At 35.0% G+C, this 20,147-nt stretch overlaps 1 protein-coding gene across 3 annotated transcripts in view; it reads left to right on the forward strand.

The window, feature by feature from the left end:
• Positions 1-20,147, forward strand: part of LOC117180887 — a 266,828-nt gene that overhangs the window by 130,484 nt on the left and 116,197 nt on the right. For all 3 annotated transcript variants that reach the window (XM_033373464.1, XM_033373466.1, XM_033373465.1), the window contains exon 5: positions 2,918-5,308. In XM_033373464.1, the coding sequence (XP_033229355.1) occupies positions 2,918-5,308 (2,391 nt within the window). The remainder of the gene's footprint in view (positions 1-2,917; positions 5,309-20,147) is intronic.

The following is a 20,147-nucleotide window of genomic DNA, read 5'->3' on the forward strand; positions in this document are numbered from 1 at the left end:
CATGGATTCTCAAAGTTTAGACATTTATTCCACCGGTTAGTGAGATTCCAGGTTAATTACGGACTCGAAAAGCTTTGGAAAATGGTTCACAAAAAAAAATAGGCACAAAAAATCACGTTTTTTTTTGTTTAAACTGCATTTTGGGATAATAAATACATTTTTTGAGGAATTTCATTGACACCGTCGGAAAGAGGAGATCTTAAGCAATAAAAATATATGTGTCTCAATTTTTTCTAGTGTCGAATAGTCTTAGTTATTGGCCGTTGAAAAGCAGTGTACTGGTAGTGGCGTTTTGGCCGTTTAAGGGTTAAACGGTTCGGTTCCGCACCCGGATCCTTAAGAAATTGGAGGTTACGGGTCCGGACCCGCAACCTTAAGAATATAAAAGGTTCGGGTCCTGACCCGCACCCTTGAGAAATTAAAGGGTATGGGTTCGGACCCTTAAGAATTTGAAAGGTTCAGATGCGGATCCGAACCCTTAAAAATTTAAAGGGTACAGGTTCGGACCCGTACCCTTAAGAATTTATAATGTCCGGGTTCGGACCTGTACCCGTAAAAAATTAAAGGGTACGGGTCCGGAGCCGGACCCTTAAGGTACCTTTTAAAGCTGGGTCCAACCTTAAAGGTTCCTAGCATTACATTTAAAAAATTTACAGATTTGTGGACGACCAAATGAGAGAGAATAAAGAGAAACACAAGTTTGGGATAAAAGAAACAATTCTCACGTTTGACTCTAATTTTGAAAATCTAATTAATTTAGTAGATTTACATAATAGTCATTGCGAGAGGGGTTTCGAGCCACAAATCAATAATTTGCGGTTGAAATAAAAAAATTTGATTAAAATTTTGAAAATTTTATTAATTAATAATAATTATTAATCAAATCGTGTTTGTAAATTTCTTAAATATATGTATTTCAAGGAACCTTTTATGTTGGACCCGATTTTAAAAGGTTCTTTAGGGGTTCGGGTCCGGACCCGTAACCTTAAGATCTTAAAGGGTACGGGTGCGGGCCCGTACGTTATAAAATTTAAAAGGTTCGGGTTCGGTACCGGACTCTTAAGAACTTAAAGGGTACAGTTCCGGACCCGAACCCTGTAAATTCTAAAAGGTCCGGGTTCGGCTCCGTACCCTTATGAAATTAAAGGGTACGGGTCCGGATCCGTACCTTTAAATTTCAAAAGGTCCAGGTTCAGACCCGAACCCTTAAGAAATTAAAGGGCCCAAGCTGGACCCGGACATTTAAGGAACCCTTTAAACTCGGGTCCAAGAAGAAAGGTTTCGATCCCGGATAGTTGTAAAAGTAATTATAATTGTTTATAACTATCTTCTCTTAGATAAGTGCTAAAAAGTTGCCGTTTTTCTAACTCTTAAACTTTTCGTCCACTTTTCACTAAGTGCGAGGTAATAAATAATGCAAGTTAACAAAAGTCCTTGTCTAAACAATTGTTTATTGTTTATAACTATTTTCAGAGTCATGCTAGAAAGTGGCTTTTTTCTGAAATGTTTCGTTTTTCTTTGATTTTTTAGGCCTAAACAAATAATAAGTGAACCTACACAAGAATCATTTTTAAATAGTATTTTACTTGTTTAAGTGAGTTATTTTTGCTCCTTTCCCGATGTTAAACAAAATTTAATTTAAACGAAAAAGCTATCTTGCACAAGTGATAAAAATAAAGAATGTAATTTACAACAAGAAGTTTATTGTAAGGAGTAAAAGACAAGTGTGGAAGTGTGGAATTGAAAGAGATTGTTTAAAACATGTTGCTTTCCAATGTTTAGGTATTATTTATTCATAACTAAAAAGGCAAAGCAAAGTTAAACATTTCAGAAGAAACTTCAACTTTCTAGCACTAAGAAAAGATAGTTATAAACAATAATAAATTGTTTAAGCAACTACTTTTATTAACCTGCCTAAATTGTTACACAACAACATTAAAAAGTGGACAAAAAGTTAAAATTTTCAGAAAAAAAACCGCAGCATTCTACCATTAAGCAAAGATAATATTATTAACAATAATAATGAATGTTTAAACAATTATATTTGTTAACTTAAATTAATTGTTACTTCACTCCAACTGAAAAGTGAACAAAAAGTTTAAAATTTAAGAAAAATCCGCAATTTATAGCATTATTCACAGTGGAATTTTTGTTTTAAATCGCGACTCTCTATCTTCATTGTAAGAGAAAAGGACTAAAAACAATTAATTGCTTAGAGAATTTATGTAAACATCTAATTATCAATATAAAGTAGCATTTTATGTACTATAAACAATTTGCACTGAAAAAAACTGCAAAAAGTAATAGTTAGCGCCAAAAATTAACAAAACTTATTTACTCGATTATTTACTCGATTCAGCTAATATTAACGATTCTCAATTTTTGATTCATTGTTTTGTTAACTCGAGAAAATTTCTGGGCAATATGCATGAATGTTCGAACAAAAATCTACATTGCATTTTTGGACCACCCTTATGTACATTGTGCAAATATACCAAGAAAAAATCGAATTTAAACTGCATTTTTAACAAATTTAATTTTTGCGTGGAAAACTCCTTTTCAAATCGAAAATTAAATGAAAAATGTGTTTAATTAGTTTTAATGACTTTTTGAATGTAGAATTTCTATTATTTTTCATTGCAATTTGCTTAAACCCCCAGGGAGCTATTTATAACCATTTCCACCGTTGTTTTGCGTAAAAAGTTTCCTTAAGAAAAAAAAACTTTTTCACGTTAAAATTGCCGAGAAGGCAAAGCACAGTTTTTTAGCTTCAGAAGATAAAAAGTTAATTTGAATTTTAGACTGTTCCCATAAAATAATCTTCAACCCCATTGTAAATAAATTAAATCTGCCAGTACCATTGACCCCAAAAATGTACAATCCGTAACAAAAAATCTTTTTTTTTCTTTTTTAACAGCAGGGGCCTTTGGTACGACGAGTACGACGACTACGAGGAAGACCAAGAGGACCTCGACGAAGACGAAAGCCTGGGTGTAACCCAGCAGTGTGACCTGGACCGTTTCGAAGACGACTTTCGAACGACTGTTTTTGGCGACTCCAGTGCGAACTACGCGACATCCCTCGACTGTCGCAACACAATCGATCTCCGCGAGATCGGTCTCGAGACCAAGCAAGACACTTTCCTTGGCTTCAAATCGGGCCAAACAACCAGGCTAAATATAACCACAAATATGGCCGCTGGACGTAACAATATGGTGGCTAGCCAGCATCATCAGCACAACCAACAGCAGCACCAGCACCAACCAGTGTGGAGCAAGAAGTCAAGTTTTAATTTTAGATTCACGGATAAATCCCAAAGCGCTCCCAGTCTGCCTTGCAGCGTCTCGGAGTCCGCTTACCACGACAGTCTCGGAAGATACTCACCCTTTGGTTCCTCCAAGACCACGGTCTTCGAAAATTACACCCGCGTCGCTAGTGTCCCCGTGGACCTCAATCTTTGTGGCAGCTCCACCAATGATGTCATAAAGTCCTGCCAAGAAGACGACATCGAAATGGCGGACGTGACTGTGATCCAGGAGGAAAGTTCCAGACCTATCCTCGAATCCCAAATAAAGAAGCTCGAAGAGACGATAAAGAAAAATGAATTTATAAAGAAAGATGACCCGCTAAGGAAAAATGACTCGATAATGAAAGATAACTCAGTAGAGAAAGCTGACTCGATAACAGAAAATGACTCTCCGAAAGCCTTGCAATCATCCGTTCGAACTCAAGATTCTCAATCCGTCGAAACGAAGCAGCTCCTCTTCAATGAAACTCCTAACTGCCAAGAAGAAGAGGATCTTCCCCTAGAAGATAAACCAGTGACCTCAACCGTGAAGACTCAAGACAGAATCGAGAACGTCCTCGAAATCGCCATGACCATGGAGAACGACGTCGACGCCGTAGTTGACGAGGCCATAAAGCAGTTCAAGCGCGAGGTCGAAGAAGCAACCGCCGCCGGGAACACGAGTGAAGTGATAGCCGCTATGGAAACTGTGCAAAGACTCACTTCTAGCAAACAGAGGCAACGCGTGAAAAACAATGCGAGTTACGAACTCGCCCAGCAGTACGAGGTCAACGAGAAGAATCTTCGACCTATGCCTTCCTGTCAGGAAGACGAAGAAGAGAATCGGTCTTCACTCAGAAGGTCTGCCTCTGGCAGAAGAGTCCTTAATAATGCGAGTTATGAACTAGCCCAGCAGTGCGACTTCATTAAAGCGGTCCAGACTAAACCCTTCCTTCGGATGGACGCTTGTGATGAAATTGAGGAATCGAGGGTTGCAGATTTAGTGCAGAAAATTGGTCAGAAGAAAAGGCATGAAGTAAACGAGGAGACAGACTCGTTGTTGGGGCAGATAAAAAAAAACTCGGATCTATTTTCAGTTTATGGAGAAGACGGTAATTATGGAGAGGAGATTAGATGTCGATTAGACGACGAGGTAGATTATCCCTGCTTGGAGAATAAACCTATTCAGTGTCCGGAGCAAGGTATAGTTGATGATGAGATGAGAGACGAAGAGATGCGAAAGGAAGTCATAAGAAAGAAGAGTTTCACTAGTGAGCACTACCCGGAGAAGACGAGGCAACAAGGTGAAGAAAATGGGGCTAGATCAGCAGTTGGTGATCAGAGAATGCTGGAGAGTGATCGAAGAACGGGAGATGGATCTGGAGAACGGTTGTGGAGGGTCGTAGTGGAGAAGCAATCGGTGGAGAAGCAATTGCAGAAAGAGAAGGGGGCTGAGGCGTCTGAGGAGGGTGATAGTGTCCACAGAGTCCATTACGTCGGTTCACTCCCACCAAAGGCGCTGGAGGCCCGGCGTGGTAGTGGCACAGGCAATCCAGCAGTGGCTGTAGGAGTTGATAGGAATCAAGTGAGGGTTTGGGACAACGACAACAAGGAGCACAAGAGGCCAGTGTTGAGCGAGATGTCGACGGTGGCGAAGCGTCTCGCCGGAGCTTCGACGGTCAAGGGCGATACAGTGACAGTAATGCCTGAGAGAAAGAAGGGTGGCCTCGGAGGATTCCTCCAAAGGTTCTCCAAGCTCAGATTCAGTGGTCGATCAAAAGTACCGCGTTCTGAGGTGCAGAAAAATAGTGAGCAAGTTCATCAAGTTCAACAAGTTCAGCAAGTGAGCCGTGTGAGGGCTGAAGAACCACAGAGGCGAAAACAGGAGCCGGATTATATTATTATTTCTCTACACCCCACAGAGGAAGAGAAGAGGGATGAGGAAATTAGAATGGAGCAGGAAGCTGCGGGGAGAATTCTGAAGAGACCGGCGGATGTTGAAAGAAGCACATCAAGTGTCAGGTAAAGATCCTATATCTTCTCTTGAGTCAGGTTATTGAGTATTTTAGGAATTTTCTTGGGATGACTAACAATCGTGAATCCTTCGACCGGATTTGTTTCCAGATGCTCTTGAAAGTTGCAATAGTGGACTTTGATGGCTTCACCGCTAATGCGGTAGGTTTGTTTTGTTTTGCGGTTTGCGTGGGGTTTTTGCTATCCACGCTTAGATTTATGTTTAGTGTAGAGTGTTTAAACTTTCGAAGGTAAAAGAAAACGAGAAAATTAGCTGCTTTTTCAGGATTTACTTTCCTGGTGGAGATATTTATTGTTTGCGTACCGTATAATCAGATTTACGATGCTGGGAACGGATGTAAACATAAGAAAAATTCTGAAGTTTCATGATACTGCCCAGTCTAGCTGCCAGTGCACTCATTTAGCGCAGTGAAGTTTTAAATTTTTAAAAAACTTCAAAAATAGTGAATAGCTTTTTTAGAGGTTAATGTATAAATTTCTCCACCAATAATATGTATGGAGAATTTGTTTTAACGACTGTTGTCTTTAGATTTAGATTCGGTAGGAAATTGAAAAATGTAGGTGTATTGCAAAACATTCGAATTGAACCGCTATTAATTGAAATGAATAAAAATTTCACTTCTTACAAGAAGAACGCTTTATCGGTAGTTTCAGTTCCGGTAAAACATTACCAGACATTACCTTTCTCAACACACTGATAGTTGTCCATCATTTGAAATTATTATTTCAAAATTATAAATACTTCAAATTTAAAGGACAAAGTTTAGTATGATAAAAAGATCATTTTAGTCGACTAATTCAAAAAAAGGTCGTACCTTGAATTCTTTTATTTACAATAATTAACAATATCGTATGCTAAACTTGACTTTATTTAATTTATTTTTTAAACTTTAAAAACTAAATATTTTCGTATAATGTTTATTTCATTCTCCTAATTTTGGCTTAGTCTTTTTAGATTAATAATTTATAGAAAATAAAGATTTGAATGTCGCAAAATAAAATGGATTTAGCTGTTCTTTGAATAAATTGATAGTGTGTTTAAGGCGTCATGTCTCTGTAGCGTCATAGTGCAGGTAGGCAGATCGTGCGTGGCAGAGGGGAAAGGGATAAAGAGAGGTAATAGTGAATAGCTGATGAATAGCACCTCAGACATGGATCAGAATAAGCCAGGTTTACCATAATGTTTCTAGTGACACATTCTAAGCCTAGAACCAGAACCAGAACCTATAGACCTTTCTTAGAATAGAGGTGTAGCTGAACAATTTCAAAATTCTTAATATATAGGTGACTTAGATCTTTAACAATAGTTGAGAATTCCTTGTACTTTATTGAAGTCTATAAAAAAGGAAATTGTCGCAAAATAGAGATTACAAAATCTTTACATTTTTTGGTTGATCTTAAAGGGACTTATTAGTCAATTTTATTTGAAATTATCTACAAATTCCAAAAAATGAACATGATGTAATCTCTGTTAATTCTTGCACATCAGTTATAATTTGTTTGTACGGAAATATTGTACAAGAAAGTAAAAAGATTGTTTTGAAATTATCTCATTATTTCCATTTACAAATTTGTACTGTAAAGTGGCCTATAAATTATTGTAAGCTATTTCAATTCCATTTTGACTGGTGATATTTGTAATTTTCGGCAGACAATACATATATTCAAGCGCTCAAATTTCACTTACTATGACATGCAAATTGCAATGACCTCAATTTGAAATTCTGTAACATTTTCTGATGTTAATTTAACAATTTTAAGCAATGCCTAGTTCTAAAAATGTTTAGCTCGACATGTTTTTAATACAGTTGTATGGTTCCAAATTACAATAGTTCCAGACTTAAATATTTAACCTTGGAATCCTCAATAGCTGAACAATTTTTTGAATATTGTAAATAATTAAAATTTTAATGCTGAATTTTTAATTGTGAACACCACAATTTCGAGTTTTTAACAATTTCAACTTTAAAATTGTTCAGTTTTAAACAAAGTTCAAAATCCTTCAATTTGTAATACTTTATAGTTTAAATCGTGCTTATTATAATATTTTCAATTTGAAATTTTTAAATTGTTAAATAGTTATACAATAATTCAATTTTGGCGCTTTACAATGTAAAATTCTTTGATTTTAAGGGTATAAAATACGCAGAATTAATTTTTTATGGAAAATTTGATAAATTCTCTTTCTAACATTTTATTTAATCACTTTAAATTATTTGATTATTACTTGAAGGTATATGTTCCGTACAATTGGGCGATTCTATGCTTATTAATGAGAATTTATGACACTTAAAAGTGCTTAATGTTGCTGACCTCCGATTTGAAATAAAATTCTCGTAGTTCTTTAGAGTTTAGATTATATTGATCTAATTCTTAACTGCTTAGAAATTGTATAACTTTGGCTATTATACTTGGAAATAGTGTCTAATTTTGATGTCCTTCTAATTTATCAACAGTAATTTTATTGTTAAATTTTAGTGATCATCCTGAGAATATTCAAATTGTATTTATTAATAATTCTAGGTCAAATTAATTCAACATTCTGTCAGTGAAGAGGTTTTTAAATCTTAATTAGATCGACCAGCGCTTAAAGTGTTTGAAATTCTAAAGAATTAATTATCTCACTCAACTATATATTAAAACGTATTGTCTTTAGAGAATTTACTAAACTAATAATTGACTTACCTAATAGCTGTAATAATGTAAGCAATTTTAAGTACATCAATTTCAGTTTCGCAGGGGTTCAGTTGATTGTTTGAATACCTACTTAGCAGAAAATATACATGATTAAGTCTTTAAGGAAACAGTATTAATAGTAGGTAATTAAGGCCAGTGCAGCAAGTTGAAAGCAAATATTCTGGCCAGGTCTGTTGACTTTCGGATATCTTTTCCGAATAACAATATTGTCTCCTTCGTAATTGCTTCCAGAGTCAACGAACAGCGGCTGTCAGTTGTGCGTGTACTATTGTACAACGTACGCCCACAAGTTAGTAGTGAGTTGTGGATTCTCAATTAAGTGTTACATTCCATTTTAATGCATTTAATCGCACTTCTCTGGATTCTTTTTCCCCTACTTCCACTTCTTTATATTCCTCCCAATTCAGCTTCGTTTTCTTATTTTCGATTTGTTTTACTTTATCAGCGCTGGTAGCACCACATGAAAAATCTTACTTTTGTTATATCTCCAATGAAGCAGATTTTTTAAGCTCAGATAAAGATTTAGACCTAGTTTGTTTGCAAAATAGACCATCTTTCTCAAGACAAAACTTTTTTAAGTCAGGAAGCTACTCGAAATTTGTGTGGCTGGAGTCCTGCGTCGAAGTTATGAGGTCGCTGTATTAACATAGAAAAAGTGCGATTTGCATGAAACTTGGTATAATAATTTTTATAATTTTAAACTTTAATTAAATAATCATTCTGACAAAGAAAAGTTTTTAAAATGAAAATGTAACACGTCAATATTTAAAGGATTTATATTACCTCAAACCGTTTAAATTTCAAACGTTTACCTAATCTAAAAGTGTTCAAAATTATAAGCCGTAAAACTAAAAATACTTCAAAATTAGAATCCAATTTTTAAGATACGAAATGTTTAGATTCAAAATTGGTTGAATTGTTAAGTTTGAACTAATAGTTTTTTGTTCAAAAATATTAAAAAAATTTCATATACGGGCGTCCGTATGAAAAGGCTTCCATGGTCGGTATGGAGTTAAGTATATGGTCTTATACGTAGATGGATAAATTTCCGGCATTTTAAGCCATAACAAGCGGATTTTGCTTTTCCGCATTGTTCGACAGGATGACCAGAATGACTGGTTTCGTTGGTCTTATTTTCATCTGTCATTAAATTTATCCAAGCCAGGTTGGTGTCATGAACAACATGAATATCGAAGCGCACAAGGCAGTGCAAAGCGTTATTCTGTTTCTGTTATTCTCCGCATGCGCACCATTTTCGAATTGTTTTTGGTCCCATGACCCATAAACCTCTCTTGATAGGAGATACACAAAAAATATAAAGAAACTTCAAAATAAGTAAAATTAAAGTTACAAGTTACGGCAAAAATCATAACTAAGTTATGTAGCAAGTTACTTTTTTTTGTGCGTAAGTTACCGCAAGAGTTACATATAACATAACGTTTGAGTAACTTTATTACTTTTAAGAAGTTACTACCCAAAACTAGATGTGGATCACCAACATTTTAAAGTAATTTATAAAATGTTAAAGGTATTTGGTACACTTAAGGGACGTCCATAGTAAAATTTTAGTGTATTGAATAGATTGTAAACGTCAAAGATCATGGTCACTATCTTTTTTGTGATAGATTGTCATGGTGTAAAATTCCTCAATATGTGAATAGCAATTTCAAAACTTTCAATTTTATATTGTATAGTGATGAATCTTTTCGGGCGTGAGTAGTCAGTAGCGGGTACCAATATTTTGTGAATGTAAATGCAACGTTTTCCTTCTGTTTTGAATGAACTGCTACTATCACAACGAAACTTTTTTGAGTTACTTCCCAGCGCTCGCAGGGTCTTGATTTTTATTTCGTTTTATCTTAGTCTGTCGTCTCCATTAAAAGGGCACTTGGTCGCACGACTCCTCCAAACTATGCGAACCCTTATCTCGTCGATTTAAGCTTTGACCCTCTCCATATTTTTCTCTGTGTTTCTGTCCTGTAATCTTTTTAATTTGGTCACACGTAAGTTAAGCGTAATATTTGCAGTGCTACGGGTACCACTATTGACTATCACTGTGTGCGTCACTCACACGGCTAAAGAAAATAAGAACGTGTTGTTCCGTATAGTCGCATACCGTGGGGTGTCATCTCTCTTCTTATTCAGCACCCGTTTGTCGGCGATAGACGGCCCTGCACGAAAATATGAATCATCGGGTGTTGTAAATGTAGATTGTAGTTTAAGGGTCGCTCATGGCTAATACGAAAAGAGTTTTACTGAACGAGAATCCTCAGAAGCTCTGCTCATTGGCATTTTCGTTAATTTTGCTTGACTCCTCACAAAGATACCATTCATTGAAACATTACCGCGAGGAGATCACTCGAGAGAAAAAATATATTGGAGACGGCCAGTTACATTTTTCAGATAGAAGGGTCTTTATTTATTATATTTCGTATTTTAGTACAATTTTATGTCAAACGTTATCTAGAATATTGCAGAAATACTTGCTAAATTAATTTTACTTCAACTTTGTTAGTGCGGACTATTAGGTGCGACTAAAAATGAGAGTCCGGGATGAAAGAATCTTTAGCCAGTAACTTCTGCAATTATATATTATCCATATGCGGCAAACATAAAAGACAAATAATATGATATAAGCTAGTTATACAGAATTCATCTTTCCATTAGCAAAAGATCGTTGTACCACAAAGAATTTTTTTCTCCTTGGAAAACATAATTTTTAAGAATTAGTTTCTATTATCTAGAATATTGAATTCGATAAGCATTAATACATGATTCATCTTGTACCATGATAAGATCCTAAATAAATGCTTATAAAAATATTATCATAAAAAGAAAAAAGTTTCAGAATGCAAGGTCAGTCACGATTTCTGCCCTTCTAACTTGTGATCTTTGAAGTTCAGAATTTTCAAAAAAGACATACTTTTAAACATTTTTCTTCTTCTGATGAGAAACTGTAATATATACTTTTGACAGCATTTTAATTTGAAGAGTCTGAAGTTCTAATGAAGAAAGTCAGCAGACTTTGGATGTTATTTAGGCCCAGCGAATTTTATCCATGTTTATCAATTACATTTTTTCAAACACGAAGGGTTAATTTAATCTGTTTAGATACAATAAGTACTCTGTATAAGTCCATAAAGAAGTGCACAATTTTTATAGAGTAGATTAGAATAGACAGACAACGAAAATAAATTAGAATCAATGGAATTATGACTGCTAAGGTGTTCTTAATTGTACCTTTTAGAGTAGAAAAAACTACCTCGTAGAAATTCTTTTTCTACTGCGAATTTTTGTTATGGGCCTTAAAGTTACGTGAGGGTGACCACAATATTTTTTTCAAACTTTTTTCGCCTCCACTTACATTTGCATGAAATGCGGTATCCAGTCAAGCATTAAGGAATATTAATCGGGTACCAAATTTTTATAATTAAAAAAAAGCAAAAAAAAAATAAAAGTTATGAGGCTATCCTCACATGGCTTTAAGGCTAATGGAGCGGTTAAAAACAGAATTTCGAAATCTGTAGGGTCGCTCAAATCTCCACTTTAAAAAAAGATAACGTCTGTTAAAAAACTAGAGTGAAAAAATTGAAATTACCGCTATATATGACCAAATTCTAGGTACTATATACAATCACATGTGAGCTCTATCAGCTGGTAGCGGCAACGTTCCGCGGGTTGGCTGGCAGGTGTCCAGCGTGTGTCATACGGTCGCCGCCATCAGGTGATAGGGCTAACACACGATTGGTTATTATCTATAATTTGGTCATACAACGCGGTATACGCAAGGGACGGAAACATTCTTTTTTTATCGAAACCTAAAAGTACGTGTATCTTTTTTCATTGACTAAATATATTTATTTTTAATCTATAAAATTGTATGTTCTGAATTTCAATTATTTATGGCACAAAGTTAATCCCTGTTTTCTAATTTACTGTTCTTTGAACTCATATAAATCAATATTTGTTGAATTATGATACATTTAAGAAAGTACACAGATTCTTTTATATTTATAATAGTAATGAAGGTTTATAGTTATTAATTTATTTTAAAATTTGTTCAAATGTTTGAAAAAGTCATGCAAGCCAGGTGATAATATAAAAAATTTCAAAGCTAGACATTCTGCTATAAAATTTGCAATATACTTCAATGAACTTGAAGCTCTTTCAGTCGTAAAAAATTTATTTACAAAAATAGAAAAAAAAATCACTAATAACCGATCATATCTTCCGTTCTTACGGCAAAAAATATTCGATTGCAGAATCATGGAATATTATGTAACTGAACAACAATTAAAATTTCTTTCTAGAAAAAGAAAACTTTTTATTTATTTAATATGTCATTTTTATTTATTACATAAGAATTATAGTTTATGTGAAAACTGATTAGTGCGGATGTCTTTAAATCACTTCATGCTAGTACGAGTCTTAAAAAAAACAGAAGATGGAGTACAATTTTCAATTACAACATTGTTTGTCAAATTAAATGAAGGGTCCGCGGTCCAAACCCGTTAACTGACATTTCAGAAATTTCAAATATATAAATTGGTTTCGATCTTTTTTATATAGGACGCACACTTTGTTCTCTAATTATAGAAACAAACCCATGGTGTGTCATGATGTGTAAGAAACAAGTGTATCTATGTAAAGTCCATGGCAGTACCCCCAGAGGCAGACCGCGGAATGAATATTTAGAATGTGTAAAGGAATTCGAATTCAAAGAGATATAAGAAGCAAAAGTCGAAATAAAAGAATTACATGCAAAAATACAGGGACGTGAAGGAAGCTAGAGAGGAATGACAGGACATAAAAGTGCTGTGACAATTAATATAGTTTAAAAAAGTGGGTCAGTGGAGTGAATGACGCCTGAAACAAAAGAACTTGAATACTAATGGGCATGAGTGGGGAGCTTCACATGACGAATTTGAGTGGCTATTCACTTGGGGTGATCGCTAGAAAGATTGATCAGCAACTTGGGTAGGAGTAGTCTTGCGAAACGAACTTTTTATTTAAATAAATAACACGGGAATCCTAGATCGATATAAAAGTCTACCCCCTGCTCCTTCCTAACCGAGTAAGTCGTACAATGAATAATAATAATAACAAAGAATGAAATTTATACTTTATTTTCCAATATCTGTATAATATAATAGAGCTGAAGATGATATGAGAAAGTTTGTGTTTTAGACAAATTGTAATTGAGTGCGAAGAACGAGATACGGCATGAGTTTCAAGCGCGAAGCGCGCGATCGGACAGACGCGCTGTCCGGGAGCGCTCAAACAAGCGAGCCGCTCCCTAGTGGCCGATTTCCCGAAAAAGCTGGCCAAAAGTCCAAAAAAAAAATGTTTCGTTCCGTTCAAGCTACCATCCATAATTATAAAGAATTGTTTTCTACACATTTTGGCAAAATAACAGTAATGTACTGGTAAGGCATTCAGCATTAGAGCAAGTCAAAGTGACTCTCTGGGGCACATCATCTGTCACGGTACTTAAACCTGGATTTGTACTACGTTGTTTTGAAAGTAATAACAGATTTTCTAGTTACTGTTTTCAGATCACGTTCAGTAATGGGTGTTTTTGACGGTATAGACAGTATGTTATACGTTGTTTTTTTCACCTACTAGAGTTTCGCTGTGTAAAAACTTTTTTTAAACCGTCATGCACCTCAAGTTTTTTCGTGTTGACATTTTATAAAAATCCATTAAAATAGTTAGAAATTCCGCAGATTTCCACGATAAGATCATTTTTATTATGTAAAAGAAAGTATTTTATTTCATTTTACGATAAAAGCAGCTGCGATAATTTGCGATATTTCATGAAACATCATTTTAAACCTTGTGGACTGAAGCTGGCTGGTGTACTAGCTAGCCACACTCACTACAGCGAGTGCGATTTCCCGTGAAAGCTGGACAACTATTGGTATATGATTAGAATATACAAATCTGTACACATTTGTTTTGGAAGTTGCTGATTACGAATTGATACTGTTCCTTTAAAAATCGAAATAGCAGATACGAAATGGCGGAAGTGTACTACTCAAAACAGCCGGGCATGAAATAAATTCGGTAAACTGGCGTTTTTTCAGGTCACTGATTACAAATCTTTTTTTTTTTAAATACAAGTTGGCTGATTCAAAGATGTAGGCTTGTAAAACTGAAAATATTAGGATGTAAAACAATTTCATAAGCTTCAGATTTTTGGTCTTTAATTATGAACCGGATATACTTGTCTGGCAGCGAATAGTTCATGTTTTTCTTTAAATAACAATAAATTTACTAGTTAGCTGTGTACTCTTTTTTTTCGATTCAGAATTAGACTCATTAAACATCCAACATTTTTATGTTGTTGGCATGAATCAGAAAAAAAAGTCTGATTCGTCATTAGTGTCCTCAAAAACTGAATCATACGAAATTTTGTTGAAATCAAAATGGTTTAAGTACTACACGTCCACGATTTTGAATCCGCCATTTTTAATTTGGGAAAAAATGTCATATTCGTAATCAACGACCTGAAAAACTAAAGCATACAAAATATTGTTAAAATGGAATTGTTTTGAGTAATAGAAGTCCGCCATTTTGAATTCGCCGTTTTGAATTTTAGAAAAAAATTTCATTTTCGTAATCAGGGAACTCAAAAACTAGAACATACAAAAGTTTGTTGAAGCAGAGTTGTTTTAAGTAGTAGACGTCCGCCATTTTGGATCGGCGACAAAAACCTAATATTGCGATGTTTCGTGTAATTCCTATCATTTATCGACTTTTGGCCAGCTTTTTCGGAAAATCGGCCACTGTGCGCTGTGAGAATGTGTTCGTATAGCAGGGAGATTTTTATAAAGATGCTGTTATAAGTGTGCATAATTATAAGTATGAATCAGAAATGAATGATTTTTAATAATTCATTATAAGTCATAAATTTGACAAATAATAAGACATTTGACAAGATAGAAAAATTTGCATACATATTGTATACTAAATTTATTCTATATAAAATTAAATATCTTTATTAGTGATAATTTTGTGTTGTGTTTCTTAAAAAGGGCTAATACAATTATTATTTTCTTATTTAGCTTTTCAAAATAATAGTTTCATGAAAAAATTATTATAAATTGAAAATACCCTACAATTTCAAATTGAACTCGAAACTATTCAATTCCGTGTTTTTTGCATGTGTTCATTCAATTGTTTATTTTTTATTATTACATCATTAAGCCATTTCCCCTTCGGGGTAGGCGTGACTTACTCGGTAGGGGAAAGGAGTAGTGTGTGGAAGGGATAGAGAATTTCCAGATTGATCCAGAATTCTCATGTTATTTATGTAAATAACACGTTCGTTCCGCAACACTGCTCCGACCCAGGTTGCTGATCAATCTCTCTAGCAATCACCCCAAGCGAAGAACCTCACGAAGTCGTTATGTAAGGTTCCCCACTTGGGTCCATTAGTGGCCAAGGTCTTTTGTTCCAGGCGTCAGTCACTCTACTGACACTCTTTTTATTAACTATTTGCCGCCATACTTTCCTGCCCTGGCATACTTCTCTTGCTTCTTTTATGTCTATGCATTTTTTCATGCAGGCTCTCGTGTTTCTGTGACCTCTTATGTCTCTTCTAACTAGGGTATCATTCACACCTTCTAACCATTCTTTCCGCGATTTACCTCTGGGCACGCTACCATTTACTTTACCTTGATACACTTGTTTCGATAGTCGTTCATTTGGCATTCTCTCAACAGAATCTTTTAGAATTATCTCGTTACTTACTTTGTCCATCAGAGTTTTCCCGCATATTATGCGCATGAATCTCGCGTCAATTGCGTTAATTTTACTCTTATCTTTTTTCTTGATAAGTCCATGTCTCGCTACCGTATAGTACAGTCGGTACAAATATAGAATTATGTATTGCCATTTTAGCTTTATTTGATATATTTTTACTTCTGATAAGTGGACCTGCTCTACCAATAACCTTCGTACCTTCGTTTATGCGTCTATCTAATTCCTCGTCTATCTTTCCGTCCCTAGTAAATAAGCTACTAAGGTATACGAACTTATCAACTTGTTCATTCCTCTGATCATTTAATAAAATATTGCATAGTGTTTTCTCACTCTTTCCTTCGAACACCCTAGTTTTTGTTTTATTTGCGTTAATTTTGAGGCCCATGCTCTTCATGCTTGCATCTAGTTTATTCAACATTCTTTGTAAGTCTTCGATAGACTCTGCCATAACAACCTTATCATCTGCGAACGCTACCCCACGTACCTTTACTGTTTCGAGATCTACACCCTCTTAGTCGAAATAAGCCATTCTTAAACACTTGTTCGTAAACAATATAAATAACCATGAAGGCATAACGCATCCTTGTCAAACTCCTTGAATAATATCGAAACAGTCACTCAATTTCCCATTCACTCTTACACTCGCTTTGCTACCTGTAATTTATTGTTTTTATAGCTTGTAGGAGCCATCCATTGACTCCATACTCTTTCAGGACTTCCCAAAGTTTACTTCTACCTACCTTGTCAAAAGCTTTTTCTAGGTCAACAAATGCACAGAAAACTTTTTTTCCTACTCTCAAACTTTTTTCTGTTATTTGCCTTAAGCTAAATATTTGATCCGTACATGGCCTTCCTGGCATAAACTCACTTTGGACTTCTCAAATCTTTGCTTCTGTTATTTTTATTACCCTAAAAATAAGTATTTTTGAATATATTTTACTTACGGTGCTTAATAAGCTAATCCCTCTGTAATTATTGCAGTCGCTTTTATCTCCCTTTCTCTTGTATATTGGTACGATAATCGCTTGTTTCCAATCATCTGGAACGTCTCCCATCTCGAAACATAAATTTATCAATTCGCACAGTCTATGTAGTATGCACTCGCCACCGTGTTTAAGCATTTCAGCGGTAATACCGTCTACCCCTGCAGCCTTACCGTTTTTCAAGCTCTTAATTATATCCCTAACCTCAGTGATACAGACTTTCTCAATTGAGTTTTCTATCGCATCGTGTTCAGCATCGCAGTTGTGGTGTCCTATAGCTTCATCTCCGAATTGTCTCCTAAAATAGTCTCTGAAAGCCTCTAGTATTCCGTCTGCATCATATACCATTTTCCGCCTACTATTTCTCATGTTGACAAATTCTGTACTTTTGTATCCTTTCATTTTTTTATAATGTAGTTTCTTGCTTCCTTCAAAGTCGTTTTGTATTTTCATCTCTTCTTCTGCTCTAATTGTGACGTCCCTTAAATAATCGTTTGAGTATCCTGTTTTCGCGTCTATAATCATTTCTACGTCTATTTCTTTTCTCATTGCTAGGACCTGTGATGTTCAAAGTTCTCTTGTACGCTTCTCTCTTTGCTTTTTGGGCAGCCTGAATTTCATCATTCCACCACGCGTCACCAGACATTCTTCCTACAACTGCGGTACCATATACTTCGATCGTACATCTAACAAGGATATCCCGTACAATTATCCAGGCGCCCTCCATATCTTTGTTTTTTATACGGTCCTCCCATGTTGCCCTATCTATGCTTTCGATTATCTTATTTTGGAATATCTATCTAAATTTGAATTATTAGTCTCGCTCTTATAATTTACTAAATCGTCTCAGATACGGATTTAATTGATCCTAATTCAGATGTATAATTAAGTCAGAACAACACAGAGGGAAAAGAGTTTAAAGAGTTTGAATTAAACGCTATCTACTAAGGTTTCCATTTTAATACAATATTGCATTCAAAGGATTCGAAAATCAAAATTTGGTACATTAGTAACGCGATAGAAGTGGACGTTCGGATTTTTTAATCCAGAGCAGAATTATTGTCTGTGCATAACTCGCCGTTGCAACTCGTGCGCAATGACTTCCGGAATGGCACTGGAATGGAATAAGATTAATAAAGTGTCGCGCCATGTGCCGCTGTATATTTAAACCTTCGTATCTGTTACGCTGCGTATTCGTGTCTGCGGATTCCGGTATGCGCTCATCGACGAAAGGGGGTCAATTTTTCATTTAGGAATCTATTCTGGAATTTTACTTATCATTCAGGACAAAAAATACTATAGGGGGAAAGACTCTAAATTGTGATCAAAATTGATATTTATAAACATAAAATTTATGAGCTACTCATACAAGTTTGATTTTTGTTTTGGTTGTCATTATTTATCTAACAATTTTTATTTGGAGTTTTGGATTTTTTTACTTACGTTTCAGAGAATAGTCATAATGTCGATTCGCTTCAATTTGACGGATGAATGAAGTGTACTACTCTTTTCCGGGTCCCGCTATTCATCCCAAAAAATCCGAATATTCGTGTTGAAATTTCGATACGCGTAGCCAGCCAAGGCCATATTTTTATTGAAAATGTAAAGGTTGTTTTGAGTAGCCTTATAAGCAGTTTTGCCTATTTTGAAATTTGTCGCCTGTTTCATCTATTTTGAAAATTTCACACTTCAGATTCCTGGAGATTGTAATTAATTGAATACTTTTTGAATTAATATTTCAGAATTTTTTAAGCCTCCCGTTATATTCTTCCATATATGTCATCAAAATTGAAGGATAAACATTTGAAAAATAAATTATAAATATGACATGTATTTTTGAGAAATGATTATGACTATTGCAAAGCTTGTCAAATATCCTTTGAAATCTGTTAGTTACCAAATTTATTTGTTTTTGGTTTGGCGTCATAAAATTAAATCCCATATTTAATGTAAAAATGGTCTGCACACCAAAGTTTATGAAATTGCACCTCCCATATCACAGTAACTAGGCAGTATGGTGATTGGCGCTTTATGATTTTGAACCTACAATAAGGTCATATAGTAAAAATGTGTTTTTGGTTGAACGCATTAAAAGTGTAGCAAAAATCAATTTCTTTTATTATTTTAAATAATAAAATAGTAATAAGCACTAAATTATATTTTTAATTGACCTATAAAACTTTGTTCACGTATTTTTGTTTGTAGTCCTAAAATACAGATCAAGTTCGCCAATATTTATGTGTTTCGCCACGAAAAATAAATTGAAAACGTATTTTACAGCCAAACAACGCAAAAGAGTATTAAATAGTCAACAGGAAAATTTCTCGTCTCGAATAAATCTACATAATTTCTCTTTAAGGGGGAATATCCTCTGGGAATATTGGAAAAGGCCGAAAAACGAATTACTCCGCAATGCCTCGAGCGGTAGAAGCCGTGTTTTTTTTCGTACGTTAAACTTTAAACGCGTTTTTCTCGAAACTCACTTTTTTGGAGTGGTCGCCACGATTCCAGCCGACCTACATGGCGACCGTTTTTCACATGACTTCTTCAAATAGCCCATATCTCGGCCGGATGTTAATAAAAAATGACACCATTTTTTTTTTCGTTAGTCAAAATTATGTCCTACAGCACAATAAATAATTACGAATGTCAAATAAAAATTAATGCAAAAAATGTTTTAGATTTGTGTAATTTTCGCAAGGGGCCATTCACTCGGAAATCAGACGAATTTTTGCCAACTATTGCATTTGATTCCATTTCAGATTCCATTCGATTCATACAATTGCTTCTTTCATGCAAGCTAACTATGATTTCAATAGTGACATGGCACTTATTTCAATGAACACGCTCTGACTGTCTATTGACTGGTGTCGACTCCCATCTAGAATTGTGGACTCGCGCTGTTTTCGACTCCGTCTGTTTCCATCTGATTTCACGCCTACTGCTCCATGATTGCCCCCCTACTGAAAAATTCTATATAGGTTCCTATATTGGCACCTGTAAAGGATCCTACATAGGAACATATATCTTTTTACCTATAGGTGTCACATATAGGAAATGATATAGGATCCTGTATATATGTTCCTGTATGGGCCCATATACAGGCGCGCAATAGTATATTCTATGGCATCTACGGATGCGCAGTATTTTTTTTTGGTCCTCCAGGTGCACCTAGAAACATACATACTATTAGATACCATGAGGTACCATTAGTCAGGTACTATTAATTAGGTACCATTAGGTACCTTACTAAGAAGGGTCCTATACAAGCACCTATATAGGAATCTATGTCATTTCCTATAGATGGTATCTATAGGTGAAACATATAGGATCCTATGTAGAATCCTATATAAGAACGATAGGAACCTATATTGGAATTT

The sequence above is a fragment of the Belonocnema kinseyi genome, chromosome 9 (genome assembly GCF_010883055.1).
Source record: "Belonocnema kinseyi isolate 2016_QV_RU_SX_M_011 chromosome 9, B_treatae_v1, whole genome shotgun sequence".
In the NCBI taxonomy this organism is placed as follows: domain Eukaryota; kingdom Metazoa; phylum Arthropoda; class Insecta; order Hymenoptera; family Cynipidae; genus Belonocnema; species Belonocnema kinseyi.